Source organism: Tympanuchus pallidicinctus, unplaced genomic scaffold, assembly GCF_026119805.1.
Source record: "Tympanuchus pallidicinctus isolate F22 unplaced genomic scaffold, pur_lepc_1.0 scaffold16, whole genome shotgun sequence".
In the NCBI taxonomy this organism is placed as follows: domain Eukaryota; kingdom Metazoa; phylum Chordata; class Aves; order Galliformes; family Phasianidae; genus Tympanuchus; species Tympanuchus pallidicinctus.
This window is the reverse complement of record NW_026294679.1, coordinates 29,553,565-29,572,679: the sequence shown is the minus strand read 5'-3', so window position 1 is coordinate 29,572,679 and position 19,115 is coordinate 29,553,565. Positions and strand designations below refer to the sequence as shown.

The 19,115-nt window shown below is 40.5% G+C and overlaps 1 protein-coding gene across 2 annotated transcripts; it reads right to left on the bottom strand.

The window, feature by feature from the left end:
* Positions 1–18,160, bottom strand: GPRIN2 (G protein regulated inducer of neurite outgrowth 2). Of its 2 annotated transcripts, XR_008205261.1 has the most exons (3): positions 17,642–18,160; positions 974–3,994; positions 1–345 (listed from the first exon to the last, which is right to left on the bottom strand). XR_008205261.1 is itself a non-coding variant. In XM_052677801.1 (2 exons), exon 2 carries the CDS (start codon positions 3,976–3,978, stop codon positions 2,164–2,166), a length of 1,815 nt encoding a protein of 604 aa, XP_052533761.1. In that variant the 5' UTR covers positions 3,979–3,994; positions 17,642–18,160; the 3' UTR covers positions 355–2,163. The 2 variants fall into 2 exon arrangements, 1 of the variants encoding a protein (XP_052533761.1); XM_052677801.1 differs by lacking the exon at positions 1–345 and having other exon boundaries at positions 355–3,994.
* Between the last annotated feature and the right edge of the window lie 955 nt (positions 18,161–19,115).

The following is a 19,115-nucleotide window of genomic DNA, read 5'->3' as shown; positions in this document are numbered from 1 at the left end:
CTCAGCATGTCTCCAGACAGGTCATTACTGCTTTGGATTTAAAAGACTAAATGTCTATCCAATAATGCAATTAGCCCAGCTTGCCATTATTTCTTAGCAGAGAAGTGATCAGGAAGAAATACGTTACGCAGCCTGTACAGTGGAGATGCCTTTTTTTCCTCTGAAACATTTGTGGTTACCTCTGAGCTCAGAACATGTGATTGCACTTTCCTCCCACTCACACCAGTAGTCTCAGAGGGCCACGTGCAACATCATTCCAAGGAGATTTTTGGCTCAGCAGTGCAGCAAACCATTTCTGAAGCCATGCGTTGAAGTGAAGAGAAACTTATTCCAGGGCAGGCATTCCTAAAGAGAGAAAGAAAAAGAAGGGTGAGATCAGGATTTAGGCTGTTAGCAACTGAAAGTTCTCTTCCAACAGCATGAAGCCAAAGGCAAACTGACACTTTCTGGAGAGAAACATATAAATAAATACAATGAATTTAGAACTAAATGATATGACTTTGACTAAGCAACTCTTTGTTTTTGCAGCTTGACTTAACTTTAGAAGGTTTTTATTTAAAACAGAGAAAATAATCTCAAGAAAATAATACAGTCAGATTTTACTCTTTCTTGACAAGCATCCCACTCAGTTATAAATCTACTGCAAATTCTCTTTCTACTTTATGTCAAAATAAAATGTAATGGATTTGGATTTTCATAAGTTAGAAAGCATTCAAAAACAGAGATACAGTTGTCACGTTTACAAGAGAAACACTTGAACAGAGGTCTAACATGAAGAATACTTAATGTACACACTGACTGTATTTAAACTGGAAAAAATGTAGTGAACCCAAATTCCTCTGAAGAGGCATTCATCACACAAACAAAACATTTTATCCATATAGTTAACATTCAGACGAGCAGTATTTTTTTCTAAATCTGCACTAATATGTCTTGTATTTTAATAATTTTCAGAGGCATAGGAAGTCCTTACATATTTTTGTTACCAGCAGCTTTCTTGACAAATCTTTCAGTTCAAACTGGTTCTGCACTATGGTATACTGAAGTTTTACACTGTGATTTTTTTTCAATTGTTTTTGGGAAAAAGGAAATCTTGAAGCTGCCCATGTGACCAAGGCACTCAGAAGGAACAATCTTCCTTTTAGCTGTACTTTGGTAAAGACACCAAGTCTCACTTCCAGCAGACAGCTGACATCAGAGCAGTCAGGGAACACAAGACAGGCAGAGATTAGATGCGAACTGTTCTCTGTGGTTTATGCCACAACAAAACTGCCACTGTTCAGGATAGATGCACATAAAAAGAACTCGATGGAAATTATTTTTAATATAAGAAAAGCCAAACCTCTTATGATTTGTAGAGTATGATCATGTGACAGACTAATATGAACAGCTTTTGTTTCAGAAAACAAGCAGTCAATAAGTAATTCACATAACATGAGTCATCTTTGGTAACACTTTACATCTGTGTTAGTAAACATCACATCTGTACGTTCAGATTGTAATTTGTCGTAACTACATGAAAGTTGCAGCAGCATCCTCCAACTACACACCAGCTTGCAAAGGGGTGAGTTCTGGCTAGTAATACTGAAATTACATGGCAGAATTATGCAGCAAAAGTTACAATTATTTGTAATATAATATTACACCAGTTTGCCATTTTATCTATAGCTCAAGTCTATATAGTCTTTATAGTGGGCATTAGCGTAAGTTAACAGCAAAATGAATCCCAAAACTTAGGGAGTAGGGTGGAAAGCTAAGAATTTATATTAAAACATCATTTTCTAACTTTGTTTCCTAGCCCTAAATCATGAAAATACTGAAAAATTCAACATTATTTTAAAAAGATGCATCATTTATAAAATAAGTCTAATTCCTTAAAATACAATGTAAAATTAACATAGAAGAATAAGAGTGCTACATTAAATACTGTCAACACAATCAGATGGCATGATGAAGATACAACCATGTGTCTTCTGTTACACAGCCCAAATGTGAGTTTTTCCATGCTTTGCTTTTTGATGGCCACTGAACTTTTCCCACTTATCCATAAGCGGATTGTCCACATGCACTGTGTTAACGCTTGAGAGACAGCATTTATTTACAACTGAGAAAACAAACAAACAAAAAATGCCAACGTGGCTGTGGCTGTCCTAGAGCTACCGCTCACTCCGTTGCACTACTTGATCGAGCACAACAGCTTGGATATCTCAGAGAATGCATCATTGTTCTGAACGGTCTTTTCTTCTCCATTTTGTCAGAAGACCGCTCCTTGTTGAGAGGATCCTCTTCGTTTTTCCGAGTCTGTTGAACAGGCTCTGTCTGGAATTGTTCTATTTGAATCTCAAGATGTTTTTGAATGGCTAAACCAAGGACTTCTGGATCCACGGATGCCCCATACACTTCCCACGTCATTCCTTCATCGTCCCATCTCACTTCCCGTACCGGAGACTTGGGGGCCTCCAAGTCTTGCTCCAGGTTGACCTCTGGGAACACATGTGAGTGGCCTTCTGCTGCAGCTGCTGGGCTTGTTGCAACAGATTTGCATTCCATGGTTGGGAGAGTTTGTACCTCGGCATCTCTGCGTTCAAGAGCCGGTTTCAGTCCCTTGGTTAAATCATTTGCAGAGGTCATAGTCCACATATCTTTAGTTTTCATTGCTATGTCTGTTGTTAGCTGGCTGCTAAAAGCAACACAAGCAGTCTGTGTTTCTGGAGAAGCTCTCTCCAGCTGAGTGCAGTGCGGAGCATGTTGTAGTTGTTCTCCAGGAATGCTACAGCACTTCAGGACTCTCTTGGCATCCAGGCCTGATTCACTTACTGAAGACACAAGCTTAGGATAGGTCAGAATGTCTGAAGTGGAAAAGGAATGAAGATAGCCAGGTGCTGCTTGCTCTTTTCCCGACTCGCTAACTGAGCATACTAACCGTGGAACAAGCTGTATAGATGGTATGGGCAAAGAATGGCAATAGGCAGGGACAGTGGCATCTACTTTCATACAAGAGTCCTGCCTTATATTACAGGGCACTGCAGAATTGTTATGAACTGCCATCACCATTGGTGAATATGCAGAGTTTGGAATATTACTATAAGTCAGACCACCATGAATAATTCCAGTGGCTTGATTGAGAATTGTCCTGTTGGAGAAACTGTTTCCAGGCATGTGGGGTCCTAGAACAGCACTGTGAAATCTTCCAGGATCTGTGTAAACAGTTGTATTATGTGGAATACTACCACTGTCAAAGGTATTTGTGGGTACTTTTTGGTCTATAGGTAGAGCTGGAAGATGAGTCACAAGGTTTTGATAGTGAGTATTTTCATTTATTTCTGATCCATATCTTTCTGCTTGGAAAGACATCTTCACCACTGATGGACCGTGCCTGCTGCTGGAAGAGCTAAGGCTTGAATCAGTAGCACTGGTTTCTATGTGAGTGACATAACACTGCTGTTTGCAACTGCAGGTTAGGTCTGAATGGCTTCTCTGGAGAGCAGCTCTTGGTTCATCCATTTTACCCATGCTTTGCTGGTGCTTAAAACAGGCTGAAGAAACATTCTCAACAGTACTGCTCTTTACACACATCTTAGTGTCACCCACTTCCCAGGATGGTGAGGACTGTTCAATGATAAGAAAATGGTTTGTAGTCTTAGATCTGCTCTGTGAATTGTTATCGGGTGACTGACTGTTCATGGTTTGGACCACTGAGTCAAGTCCCATCAACCCAGACTGTGAGAAGGACCATCTAGGACTTGGTACACTTCTGGCATCGCTCTCATGTCCCAGGGTTTGGCAGACAGTGCTGCTGTGGCTTTTCTTTAGCTCCTGTTTGTTGTTTTGCCATTCCAAACTTGAATGCCCAGCACAAATGAGACTTGAGGAGCTCTTTGACAAGGGGTGACTATTGACATTCAAGAGACCATGACAAGTAGAACTTAGCGTGTCCTTGTGGGAATGAGTGTGGAGCTGGTGGCTGTCAGCTGACATGGCAAAAGGAAGAGATCTGCAAGAAATGGTGGGGGAGAAAAAGAAGCAATTTGAGAAGGTAACATAGAAAAGTTCTCCATGTTTTCTACTTACTGACAATACTCATCTAAACAACCTCAAGTACTGTCTCCGCAAAATTTAGGAAAGTTCACTCACAAGACCAAGAGATCAAAGAGGGCAAGGTCGCACATTTGGACCTCTCAGTGAGAAGCTTCTCATGTGTTATTTACAGCCTCAAAGAGTCATCTGCCAGTGTAACTGATAAAGGGCATGCTTTTTGCTCCATCTGCCAATCAGGAGCTCGGTTTTTGATCCAAGCAGACATCACTGCTTACACTTGTAATTCCATTTTCAATGTTAACTTCGGTAAGCTAATAATAATAAGTTCATCTTGTAACATTGCCATCACTTGAAATTCACCTGCATTGGCAATTTTTCCAAAATGAAATTACACTGAACATGACAGCATTTAAAATACTATTATTTGGAATCACAGAATCACATAGTTGGAAGGGACCTCAAGGGTCATGAATCTCCAACCCCCTGCCACATGCAGGACCACCAACCTGCACATTAAATACCAGACCAGGCTGCCCAGGTCCCATCCAACCTGGCCTTGAACACCTCCAGGGACGGGGCATCCACAACCTCTCTGGGCAGCTGTTCCAGCACCTCACCACTCCCATAGTAAAGAACTTCCTCCTGACATCCAACCTAAATCTCCCCTCCCTCAACTTCAAACCATTTCCCCTTGTCCTGCAGTTATCAACCTTTTCAAAGATTTTATTCCTCTAATCATATCTCTGAGAGGTGTCATGCTCAGTGCTTTGCAATACAGACTTGCAGTTGGCAGCAATATCCTTTAGCATGAAGATTTGCTCAAATTTGGACAAAATTGTATGCCAAAAAAGGCAATCTCCCCTCCTTCATTCGTGTTTTCTGAGTTAGCAGTTAAACTAATTATAGGCTCCAACTGCAGCAAGCCCACCCTGTACAGCACACAGCCTCTCAGGCCTATTGGACTCCATTGACTGCTGGCATCCAGGGATAACACAAGCATACTTCCTTCTGCAAATGAAATTTCAGACTCTTGGGGCTAAAGGCACTGCCAGGTGCAGCCTCAACATTGCTCTATTTCTAAGAGTGTTTCAGAAGCCCTCACAAAATCATGATCAACACTTAGAAGAAAAGCACGTGCTGGGAAAGGGACAGGTTTAAAATACTTCCCTCATCTCCTCCTCCAGAATGTTATCTATCCTGCAGCTACTTATGCCTATGGGTATAGTCTGCCACAAAGAGTTCAAAGGAGTCAATAGGATTAAACACCAGAGCATAGCAGTCTGCAAGGCAAAGACCTTATATTTAATCTCTTTACAAGTCAACACCTGCAAAGGCTCTCACACACACTGGGATGAAATGATATTTACTGATGGAAATCCTGTCAGAAATATTCAGTCTCAAATGAAAGAAAGCTTCAAACAGGCATGGTGTAAAAGTGCTACATGGCTATGGAAGCTTTAAAGAGCTCTCTCAGTAAGCTCACAAGGCTCAAATATGTATATACACACAGATACCAAGACCTCTGTATGCCTTCTTTATGCATCATTTCTGCAGGAACCTGTGTAACCAGAGTGTTGCAAATTTCAGTTTGATTCATGATCTAAACAAAGAGCAGCGATGCATTCACTAGAATGCAACAGACCTGACATCAGTGGAAAGAATACCCAGCATGATGTTCAAAATGAAACCTCCAAAGCAAACACTTTAGGATGCTTTTTTTGTCCCACCCATATAGACTCCAACTGCAGCTGAAACCAAACGTAGGGCCATAAGCAAATGTGGGCCACAGACCTTAAAAACCAATGTGAACAAACACCAGTCAAGTAAAACAACACCTCATCACATAGTTCAGGACATAGCTAAATATGGGAAGGAAAAACAAAACAAAAGACTAAGAAAGAATACAAAGCTTCATCGAAACAAGATGAACCATCTTTCTTTAGAACAATGCACTTCTATACCATGTTGAAATCCAAAGTCACATTTTCACAGGCAGCTCAAATGCTTCCCCATCTGTAAGGCTACCTCTTGCTTTCCCCCTCACTCCCTTGTAGCTACAAGCCCTTACGCAACTATCAGGCACCCATGCACCCGTGGAGCTCTGTGAGAAGGTGATGGGTGCAGAACAAATGTCTGGTAGGTTTGGCCTTCACTGACCTCTGCTGCAGCAAAATGTTCCCACTACATTTTACATTAGCATGAGTGAGCACGCAGCTGTGTCAAACTGCGTCAGCTTGCTGACCCAGATTTTTTTTTTCCCTCCTTTTTTTAACTGGCTTAGCATTCACTACACCAGATCATCAATCCAGCTGAGCATCCAGCCCCATCAATTGCTAACATCAGCACGGGGAAGAAGCAGAAAAAGACCACCCACTCTACAAAAACAAACGGTGGCATAAGCTCCAAGCAAAGCAGTGCACTCACAGTGCTTTTCTTCCAAAGACTTTGGCATTGACATGCAGTTCCATACTTGCCTTCTCACACATCCTCCATTCATGTGCGCGCTGCTGGAGCTGATACCCCAGAGTACACAGGAATTTTTGCAAGTACCATACACCTCCCTACAAGAGCTGGCACAGCTCTGCATTTACACACACTAGAGATGCTGCAACAGGAGTCTGTACAGATTGCATGCAGCTGATGAGAAGCAGAAGGAAGCCAACATGTCTGGGTGTGCACATTTTCAGCAGGGAGAGGCTGGGGACAGGTGAGAATCATGTTATGCTATTTAGAAAACAAACAGAACAACAAAAACTCTCTACTGTAATTTTATAGTCATGCAGAGACATTGCATTTTGTAAATTCTAAGGGAATCTGCACCTAAATGCACAAATAAGAAAGCATGATCCCTGTTATGAATATACAGAAAAATGTTAGGCAAGGAGAGAAAGGATTAGGATAGAAGTGGAATTAACATCCACTATTTTTGGCTTAGCTTCAGATAGCTTATGAGGGAATCTAGGCTGCTTTCACTAATTCCACTGAACTACTTTAAAGCAATAAACGTGTATTTTGCTATGACTTATGATTAAAGTTGCAACCTATTTAATGCACTAGTAAATTTAGTCTCAGAACATTAAATATCATGTATGTTATCGATTGAAATATTAATAATTATCGTTTCAAATACTTCAGCACTTTTATATTGCTTGCACACACTTCCAAGTTCAATTCTGACAGCAATCACAATTGAATATAAAATTGAGTATTTCACTGCTATCACACCATGTGAAGAGGAAACTTCCGTGTGATATTCAGTACCACCTAAGCCATTATGATTGTATTCAGCTCCTGTATCATGTATTTGGTAGTGATTGCTTTCTTTCCTGCCCTGGAAGGTTTCATAAGAACGTTATAATAAACAAGGCATCCACAAAACAGATCCTGGAATTCATAACAATGAGAGTAACATGGAATATTGGCACGTAGAAGAGAATACATTAATAACAAATCTAACAATGCTTGTATTTCCTCCAATAAGCAAAGTTGATAGTAATACAGCAGCTGAATCTGCTAGCCCTGAAAAGTGGTGGTTCTTTTTCTATTTTGAATGGTGTCTGAAGCAAAGAATCAGCACCATAACTTAACAAATTCTACCACACTATGATCTACATAAGTACTCTGTCATCACAAAAAGTAGCTATTTTTTGAAAAAAAATCTGAAAAAAAATGATTCCTTTCTACATTCTATGCTTTCAAAACCAGCACCTGACTACAAAGTAAGTGATGAAATCAGAGTCAGCCACAGAGATGAGAGCTTTAATTTGCACATGTGGAATGAAGTTAGGGGATTGGATCCATACCAAAGGTCTAGGTTGACAGACGTTCTACTCCGCAGTGAGCAGCAGCTCTTTCTGACAGAACATATGGCTTGATGGGCTGTAAGGTCTTTGCCCAGAATTTGCTACTTCATTTGTACCCTTCTGGCCCTTGACAACCTGCACAATAACCAGCTTCGTGTGAGAAACAGAACTTCTGCAGCAGCACCATGCTCCAAGACAACGTGTGTTTTGTAGCAAAAGAATAGTGTAATTTTAATGAACTTACAAGATTTACTCGAATAGAAGGCTGCTATATCTAGGTTCTTAACTCTGCTTAATCTTATTACAGACAGCATGGTTATAAATTTGAAAAGGCAAGAACAGTTTATGGTTAAAATAGCAGAAAGTTCATTACAGCCTAAGCGGCAGCTGTTACTCAGCCATAAGCATTACTAACACCTATCTGGGACACAACACAACACACACAGAAATAACAAAAGGAACTCAATTTCTGCCTAAGCATCCAAGTTACCTTTGGTAGCAGAAACAATGCTGAACATTCACGCCTGTTCTCTTCAGGGCTGCTATTTTAAGGAATGCGTCTTCATTGTTAGTATCTACAACCAAATTCCTGCCATAGATGATTACTATAAGACAAGTGACATAAAAAAAAGTCTTTTCCAACAAGACACTGATTTCTTTTAGAGCTATACTCTTTTTAAAGAGGCTTATACCAACAGAATGAAAAGAAGTACGGCCGTGTCTAATAAACCTGGTCCTGCCAGGTTTGAGAATTACCACTAACTTGCACAACATAAGAAAGGTCTGTTCTGCACTGACTCAAGACTGACTCATAATATGAAGCCTGAGGATCTCCCTCCTACTTCACTCACCTTAAAGAAATGGTCCATTAACAGTAATCACTACTGTTGGAAGGGGCTAGTAAAACCACTTGAAAGGCATTGGCAAAACAGGATTAGCCATGTTAAAAAGCTTAGAGATTCAAGTGTTTGGGATTTGTTTTTTGTGGGTTTGTTATTTTATTTCTGCAAAGTGTAAGGGCAAGGAAGAAACTGAGAAGTTGAAATTGTGGAAAAGATAGTTCTCAAAAAGGAACTTCATTTCTAAATTCTGTAAGTAACACTAAATCAGTGCAAACAGATTAATACAGAATCAGGTTGAAATCCCAATTACTTAACCTTTAATCCATCATCTTCCTGTTGGCTTTCCATTTTGGAATAGTATTATATATTTACTATGCCTTGTTTAAATCTGCTAATGCCATCCTCTAATATTTTAGGTCATTTCCAAGTACCAGGTACTTGGACAGACCAATCTGGGCATCTATGGACACCATCAGATGCTCACAACAGATCAGTGCAGACTGTTTGTGATTGGGAAGATATTTCAGGTCTGACTGTATGTTGTTGCTTCCCCTGCATCACAAGAAGCATTGGTGACAGGGGTGATCAATGTAGTTTCCCTTGTAGGACAAGGAAGATTTGACAGGCTAGAAAACGCAAGACCAGAAGAGTTATGGCACTCAGTGTTCAGGCCAGAAAACACAAGAGCAGAAGAATTAAGGCACTCAGTGTTCAGCAAGGCAAAAGCATAGATTACGACTGCAAAATGCACACAGATTATTCACAGCTTCTCCTTCATTTCTGTTAACTATCACTTTTCTTGCCAGGCTTGGCTAAATATTTCCAGTTCTGGCTTTCTCCTCTTTCGACCAGCTGAGTGGACTCTGTGTGTGGCATCAAGATGATGGAGATCAAATCATGAGGTTAACATGGGCAGTCTGGTCATCAAAGACTTCACCAGAAGATCATGAAATAATTATCATGTCAGAAATGAGTATGTTCAAACATTTGTTCATCCATACACCTCAAAGCAGAATAGTAATGCCAACAGCGTGCATCACCCTCCATTCACCCTCCATCACCATCCATCACCAGCCATTTGAGGGGAGGAGGGAAGAGATCTGCCACAAGCAGATGTGAAAGCAGGCTACAGATTACTTTGGGAATCAGTCTTAGTTGTTCTTAATGCACTTATCCTCTGAAGTGGGTAAAACTCAGCTGTTGGATGGAATCAGGAAAGAGAAATTCAGTAGCCCAAGGCGAACCCCTAGATACACACAGGCTATGAAGTTGTTTAAATCACTGCACGCTTGAAGGAGTTTAAGCTCTTAGAAGCAGGAAATCAATGCTCAGAACCAAGTGGAATCCAAAGAAAAGGTTGAAATGGCCCTGGCAGTGAGTGAGCCAGGGGAGAGATAAAGAAGGAAAACAAGAGCTGGGGAGTCTATATTCCAAAGTGATACTGACAAGGGAGGTGAGCTAAGAAGTATGAATGCAAAGAAGGCTATTTTTATGATAACTTTAATGGAATTCCCAAGAGGGAAATTCACACTGGGCTGTAAATAACTTACTGGGAAAGCAGAGGGCTACGCTCTATCACAAGGGAGGCATGTGTTAGGTACAGTCCTGATGCCACCACAAGACAGACTGTGTAAGTGTGCGTCTTCTTCACCACTGCCCTTTGTTCAATCTTCTGTCCCAGAAAAAACTTCGAAGATCTGCTTAGGATTTTGATCTTTTTAGAAAACTGTGATATGCAAAACATTACTGTACCTGCTTGTACACACAGACTGACCACAAGGTACAGCCTGCCCTAGAACACAACTGACAGAGCAAAAATATCATGAGATACTGTACAGTTGTACTTGATGCTTATTGTTAATATACGGACAGCTCTTTTTATCCCTTAAAGCTCTCCTATTCTGTTGGGAGAGTTAAAACTTTTCAGTTAAAGATCAAATATGTTGAGATGCTTGAGTGATCAGATGGATTCATTAGCTGAAGCTTTAATTAGCATGATATCATGCAGCACTCATGCAGAACTATGCTTACAGTGAAAAGTGTATGCCTACAGAAGTGCTACATTAATATAATTGCCTTGCTGCTTTAAGCAGAACAGAAACTGTTAATTCAACTGCCAGATTTACGCTAGTAAGAGCTGCTAGCTACTGATATCCACTGGAATAATAGAAGTCCCATGAGAAAAACATTTCATAATGTTTTTAAGAAATTAATCTTTAATGCAGAAAATCTGCAGTGACCGATCCACATTTGGATTTATTTCAAGACAGGCATTAGAGTATCTTTTCTTCTTCATAGCAGAAGGTTCAAAACCTACTCCATCACATGTATGAGGGAACAGGGCTGGTCTGCTGTCAAATGACTCATCCTTCTCTGCCTTTCTGGGTCAGCTTTTAGTCACAACAATGTGTCCCCACAGTAAACTCACTTCAGTAGAACTGTGTAAAAAACACACGGCTACAGCTTGCTCTTCATGCCTCCACTTATCTTGCCTGTGTGTGCAAACTGCATGGCTCACCACTGCTTGTGAAGTATCATGAACGTAAAAATCATACAGAAAACCCAAAGTCTGTCTACGGCTTGTTCCAGCCTCAGAGTGAGGAAGTACCACTACATATCAGTGCAACCTGCTTACATGAGGTCAGCAGTTTGCACGTCTAAAATCCCACCCAAACATGAGTAAGTCAGGTATCCACTTGTAAATTCACATGTCTTAGCAGAAAATACTCAAGCTACCTTCTTTGTTGTTTGCTTGAAAGCTTAATAACAACAATGGAAAGAGGTGAACTCAGCTTGGTTTAGCATCCCATGCCATATGGATACCCTAAGCTTTGCCTTCAGGATTGAGCACTGTAGGTAGTTACTGCTGATTGCAAGAGCAGTAAGATACTGTGATGCTCCACTCTGACAAATTAAGGTGCCTCTGATACCTAAAGCGAGTCCATGGACAGCCTGCAAGCATGCTGACAGGAAAAAAGAGGCCAAAGTGCCAAGCCTTCATATAATATGCCCTGTCTCCTAGATGATCTTATTCACTTGGACTCTGTGTTACACTGCCAGCAACCACAGCTTTAGAGCTAATCAGGGTGGCAAACAAAGAAATCTCAAGCCTGCCTTGAAAACACTACTTGCTAGCTTAGGGCACAGCAGCTTCAATGTCCACGTATCACCATTACTAGCAGAAGGATGGCAATTCCTACAGTGACATCAAGCAGAAATAGTGGTGACATAAGCAAAGGTAACATAATCTGAAGATCTTCGAACATCTGTGATGTCCAGAGAAAATGTTTACAGACTGAAAGATGCCTCAATTAAAACAATCAAAGGTGGTACATTCTTAGATGTGTAGTAGCACTTTTCTTCTGCCTAAATCAACTTACCGAGCAAACTACCTAGCAAGACCTAGTAGTTAACCCTCAGTTCTTGTTCTTTCATTTTCCTCTGCAATATACCAAGGTTAATAAAAAACACAAATTCCTTATTAAAGTTAGTGTTTACGAATTGTACACGAAATACTAGAGAACAGGAAGATTCAGAAGGACAATCTAACTACAACCTGCAATTACACTGAGCAGTGGTGGGGAACAAAAGAGGACCACTTCCAAATTATCAAAAATAATTGGTTAGTGATTAGAAAGAGGAAACAATTGCCTCCTACTTCTTTGTTTACAGATATATGATATGACCCTCAGCAAGTCATTCACTTTGTGACTCAGTTTACTCATCTGTGACTCAGAGATTAGATGCAGAAGCCTCTGATGTAGATATTTAGGTCTTAATTCATGATCACAGAGCACTCTAAAATCCCGGGATAAAAGATACTAGACATTGAGAAGAGCATATTCTAGTCCTTCTTTACTAATATTTGCAACAGCAAATATTTCAATAGTTCAAGCAAACAAACAGCATCTTTTATACAAAATCCATGTTGCACTTGCAGAAAACTTCTATCTGGTCAAGTTTAGGACAAGGGATTCCTAAAAAATAAAACCAATATTAACAGTAGTTTTATTTCACCAGAACAGAGAGAGTTTCTTAAAAGGATGTCATCTGTGTGCTACAGATCATATAATGTAGATAATATACATGCTAATAGCAGCTGTATTATGTAGCAAGATTTATTACAAGTAGATTCACTACATTTTTTATAAGCAGAGCTGGCACAACCAGAGATCGTGTTGCCTTACAGACCTTTGTTCATTTGCAAGCTTTCATTTACTTGGATGAACTTTTCACTCTGGCAGAAGCCAGAGAAGCTTCTTTAGCAAATTTAAGGTTGGGTTCACACTGCAAGCTCTGTTCAAGGGGATAAGTTGTGTACACATTTAGTCATGCAGGAAAGGAAATGGACTTTAGAAGGTCTATTCAATCATGTTTGATAGCGCTGAAAAGTTCCTTTTGCCCTAGTGTAGTATAAGCTACCTTTAAACTACAGAAGCAAAGAATACAGCAGAAATTGGGGAGAGTAAACTTCTCAAAACTGATGTTTTGCCATGTAGTAGTTATGCCAAAATGTGATGTCTCAAAAAAGCTTTCCCAGTTATTCTGTAGTCTAATCAGATCTATGCAGGCAACTGTTGTCTATAGCTTTCAGAAACAAAAAGTATCCTTCTAATCTCTCAAGAATAGAAGAAAAGCATTAGAACTTGGATAGAAGAAGGTCTACATTCACAAAATGCTACCCAAAGCCTTTGACATCAGAGATCACAGGGAGAAAAAACAAGACGCATAAAAGCAGCAGACCAAACTTGCAATTTTTAGCTCAACTTCAAGTGCATATGAAGAGCTTCCTCAAGAGCTTTTGTTTATATTCTTCTCCTCTTAGCCAATTTCAACCACAAAACGAGCTGCAATAGCCTCTACTTCCTTATTAACGCTTAGTCATGTTCAGACACACAAATACAGAAGTCTAAAGAGAGGAATTCAGTAGCTGCAAGACAATGGAGGTTCCTCTTACCAGCAGGGTAAAGGCAGATCCCACCTGTACTACCTGGACTGTTGGAAGAGCTCATTAAGCATCTCCTATTAACTACTAGCAACAAGATACCAATTATGTAAAAGTATTTGATGTTGTAGGAACTTTTTGCCATTCAAGCATTTTTGATGTATTCAAGACTAAGGTGGACAAAAACCTAAGAAATCTCATCTAGCCTCATAGCCATCTCTGCTTTGAGCAGGAATTGCAGAAGATGAGCTCCCAAGGTCTCTTCAAAACTGAATGATTCTGTTATTTCTCTTTTCATCATCTTATGTTTTCATTTTGCAATGACAGATCTTCTTTAATGGCTTAGTAGAATTTGCAGCTTCTACAAGGTAAAACAGGAATGAGTTTTGGCAGGTCAGAAGAGTAAGCCTAGTACTGTACAGACAAGGAGATACAAATGAAAGAGGCAACTCCAAAGGTTTTTTTTTCCAATATGTCAGCAACTTTTTTGTTGCTAAAAAGCATTCTACTCATTCAACAGTTTAAGGGCTATTTCAGAACCAAGAAAAGCTGCTGAAACAGGATGCATCTTTGTCCTTGACAACATTTCAGGACATTCTTATCCACCCTGCATATTCACCCTGTTCAGTCACAGGCACTGAACTTTCCAGCAAACTCTTTGCAGGAAGAAATAAAATAATTTCAGAAGCCTAAAAATACCCATGTTCAGACCTTGTGTATTCACCATCTCTCCAACTTGCACACCAGGCTTGTATAGTTCATGAGCTGAAAAGGAAGTTTTGTCCAGTTCAACTCAGATGAACTGAGTTCTGTCAGTCTTATGCATTGTTGACTGGAGTAAAACTTCTGCAAGCCAAATGAAGGTCTCACATTTGCTCAATCCATTAATCTTCGTAGGTGTGCCCTTGCTAAAGATTAATTAGAGAATATTCTGTAGAAGGAGAAAGTCTCCCGCTCCTTTCTCTGCTTCGTATCAGATGCACAAGAGCTAAGCCTTAACTTCGGAAGATACCTGACACAGAGCAATAGGTCATTTCAGAGGTGATCTTTTTTTGGATGCTTCATAGGTGCAGAACAGCACTTTGAAATACTCATGCACTTGATGCTCACACTGAACACCAAGCTGGCAAAGATGTGGCTGATGATGTTTTCATTTAGCTAGTCTGCGCCTGCTCCCGAGTGAGCGTATATACTTCAGCAGTCCCAAAGTGATACGTGGAGGCTCTTGTTGCTAAGAAGAATTGCCCTGAGTGGAACTTTATTCTGAAGTCCTTTAACACCTTTGGTAAAGGAAAGAGTCTATCTTCCCTGCCATTTACTACTGAAGAGTCCAAGTCCTACAGGACTGCTCCTCACATATACATTGGCTAACTGCTGCATATCTTCAGATGAATTCAATAGCAGCTCATTTAACATCTCTCAGCTAATTGTCTTCTCATGGTACCCCTCCACAGATATTCCCGGCCGCTGTACTCCAATATTTATTTTCATTCCTTGCCTCTTTTTGCTTTCACAGAAACAAGATCTCTCTTGCCAATGAAGCATCACCTCCCCACTCCACATTCCACAAAACAAAAAGACCACCAACAGTTTGGATTATTTACATATTCTAGACATTTTAATAGCTAAAAAGCACTTTCACATAGGATGATGTACATGCACACACCTCTATCATTCATGCAAGTTAAAAACCCATCGGCATTGGCTGACTACTCTTAATATACAATTGAGTAAACATCAAGGATTTTACCTTAGGAAAGAACATCAACATGATGCTATTACAGAAATGAACACAGTTTCAGCCACCTTCATAACACTGCTTTCTACATGCTTATTTGTAGAGTAAGATAGTTTACAACCTCCATCTTGCAAAGGCCAAAATTACAGAAATCCTTTTCTCATTCCTATTTGCTTCCCCTGTAATTCCCTTATTACTGTACAATGAAGCCACAAGAATTGACTAAAATGCCAGTGCTCACAAAATCCATGGTGCTGCTCATCATAGCAGGGGAAAAATAAAAAAAAAAATTAAAAATTGTAATATTATTTGCAGCCTATGATTCATGCTATATTGTTCTTGGGAATAGACTGGTCTGGGACTAAAAACATGCAAAACATTGCATACAGCTGCCGAAGACATATCACCCAGTCCCTTTAAGGTCACTTGCAACAATAAAAGCATGGTATACAGTAACAGCAATAGATTTTTGTTCTTTTCTGATTCACTGGAAAATGCTTATGGAAAATGAATAAATACCATTAACAGAACTCTCTTTGAAAGCTGCTTTCCTAGACTGCATTCTCCTGAAAGATGTGTAACAGCTGGCAATACCCAAATGCAAGGGATCGATCAAATACACTCCATCTTCATATTCAGCCTCTAATCTCCAGAAGAGTTGCTGAAGAAGAAAGAGGATTTTGCTGCTCTTCTGTACGGAATTATTCTGCAGAAAATATAACATTATCTGACCAGTATAGCAAATACTGCTACACATCTGGAGTGGTTTAAAGCAACCTCTAAAGTACATCATTTTGTTGTTGCTCTAAACCAAGAAAAATCTAACTTTCATAAGTATAATAATCATAAATAATGATTTTTCTTTGTTCCACTTCCCCTCATATATTCTTGTTTTTCAAGTTTATTTTGAAATAATATGGTTTACCGTGTAAGGAAAAATGTGGATTTGGAGTGGTTAAGTAATGGATATTCATCAGATTTGATGCCATAAGCCAGCTCAAATACTACAATACTGTATGGCATTTACTGCTCCTGTTGTTTGTGCAGCCCTAGGAAAGCATCAGTATCTACACTCTAACTACAACTCTGCAGAGCAAAGCTCAAGTGTAAAAATGTCTGGGTAGCAAAATCAACAAAACCTTACATTCAGAGAACAGTGCTTTCACAGAGTGACTGAACCATGGCATAGAAAACAAAGCACTCAACAAATCCACCCTCTTAAACGAAACCTCCCCCTAACCTAATTATTACACACACAGATTCCTCAGATCTTACTACAGTCCTACTACTTAACTTTAAACGTGCAAACAACTACTTGCAGACTCATCTGCATCCCGGAGTGAGGAAATCACTGATATTTTTGTGTTGGCTAATTACATCGAAACGAGAGTCACTGGAAAAAAAGATCAAAATCTTTGTATGGTTCATCATTTTTATGCAAACCTCTATTATGAAGAATATCCAATAGTTATCTTCCCAGCCAATCTGTTATGCTTTAAGTTCTGAATGCAGAAATAAACATTGGCTTTTCATACCCCTTTTAAACCTCTTCTCCCAAACCCACAAGTGCATCAGCACAAATTCTTACATTTAATCACAGGTTAGGAACTGCAACGTATGCACAAAACAGTCTTCTACAGTGATTTCTGATGAAAAACACTGACTAACAGCAATTAAAAGCCAAACCAAATTGAACTTTCAGCCTTTAAAAATACAAGTTCCTGTTTGAGATGAAAACACTAAAGGCTGTCCTAAATAGTAATTGATTATTTACTCAGGAGAGAAGAGTGTAGAAACAAAGCTGACATTCAGAAGGATTGAAGCATTTCCCTGTTTTTCTTCCAGTGTGAGGCATTAACCTCTTAGGAATTAAGAAACCAGCATATGGTATGCTTGGTGGTAAAGAAAAGAAACCATTCTCCAGTAGATTAGCACCAAAAAGTAATACTTAAAGCCACATATAATCTAGAAATAGGGTGACAAGTCTATTCTACCAATACTTGCTACCAGGCATATACATGCACACCTCAGTTAAAACACAAGCACAGCAAAAAAAAACCCATCCCACAACATGTAGCACTATATTAAATTCCATTAAAGTTCTGAGCCATAGGTCTCATATTTTACCAAAAGAGAGAACTACAATTTCCTTGGCTTTTTAGGCTTTTTACCAACCCCCTGCTGCCAGCACAGCACTTACAGAAGCCTGGCTCTGTCTCTGTGCAATTCCTCTCCCTTCCCCTCATCTGCTTTGTTACTCTCCCGTGGTCCTTACCTTGCCCCTACTCACAGATGGCACATCCAGCTTCCCTGTCCAAGCTACTTGGAGGGGATTTAAAATAGATGCTCAGAAATTTGTGGAGAATGAAAGCCAAAAAAGTTCAGATTTCCTTTAGAAATTGGGCTCTTTGATCCGCCTGATGCTGTTGACACTAAGGTGAGTACATAAGGGGAAGGAGGGGGGATTGCTAGAGAGCATCAAAGGCAGGAGACCGGGAGATGGGGTTTCCTCTGCCTAGAGGTGACGCCCCTTCCTGCCTCCCCCCTGGCTGGAGAGGAAATAAAATGGAGCTTAGAAGGGAGGGAGAGAGATAATCCTGCAGCTTCATCTGATTAGAGAACAGGGCCTGTGCAGAGCCTGCAGAGCCAGCAGTGCCGCCAGGGAAGCACAGGGAGGGGAGGCAAAGAGGGGCAGGAAGAGGAGGAGCAGAGAGAAGGGGATAGAAATGAGGGAAAAAGGAAATGATAGAAGATATACAGAGGAGCTGGCAGCTGGGCCAAGCTACCCTGCCTGTGTTCAATTTCTACCCTCATGGAAATGTGAAAACATCAGTAGGGAACACTCCCTGCTTCTGGTAATCTAGAGCATAAACAAACAGAGAAGCAACCACACACACACACACACAGAACAAAAGACGAACCCAAAATGCACCAGTTGTATGGGTATGGACTGGTGACTAATCTGTCCCAATGGATTCAAAAGACAGAATGTTTGAGCTGACTGGGAGAGATGGGAAAAGTAATATGCCACAAATTGCTGTACCTCATAGGGCACCCCCCGACATGGCAAGGTTCTCTATCGCTGCTGCCGTTGAGCATCCACTGTCCAGTCCTGTCCTATTCTGGTGGGAGAACCCCACCTCGCAGGCCACTTTGTTGGCAGAGGGGGGCCAAAACCCTCCCCCCCACCTAATGCTTTTGCATACACAAGATTGCAGCCTGAAGTCTTCAAAAACAAAGTCATTTTCTATATGCTGTCAGGTTTTCTCTTAAGAAATCCTTCACACACACACTGAGCAATTGCTCCTTTGGCTGCAGGTCAGAAGGCATTTCAGGGGTTAAAAGCCATGCCTAGGTCAGCAGCAGCCTTCTGACTTTATTTCACTCGACAAGTTTATTACAGCAATGAAGCAGAGTAGGCATTTCAAGTCAGCAGCTTGTGCTGACCTTGTGCACCCTGCAAGGATAGAAGCAGAAGTTCCTTGAACCCCTTTGTTCCAGAGCACTCCTTTTGTGGTTCCTAGCAGCTCAGGCAAACCCCCCACAATGGTACAGGACTTTGCAAGCGCTGCTAGAATCACCAAGGTTGGAAGAAATCTCTACGATCATCCAGTCCAGCTGTGCACCTACCTCCAATATTTCTCCACTAAACCACAACCCTCAGCACAACATCCGAACGTTTCCTCAACACCCCTATGGACAGTAACTCCATCACCTCCCTGCGTGGTCCATTCCAGCACCTGACCATT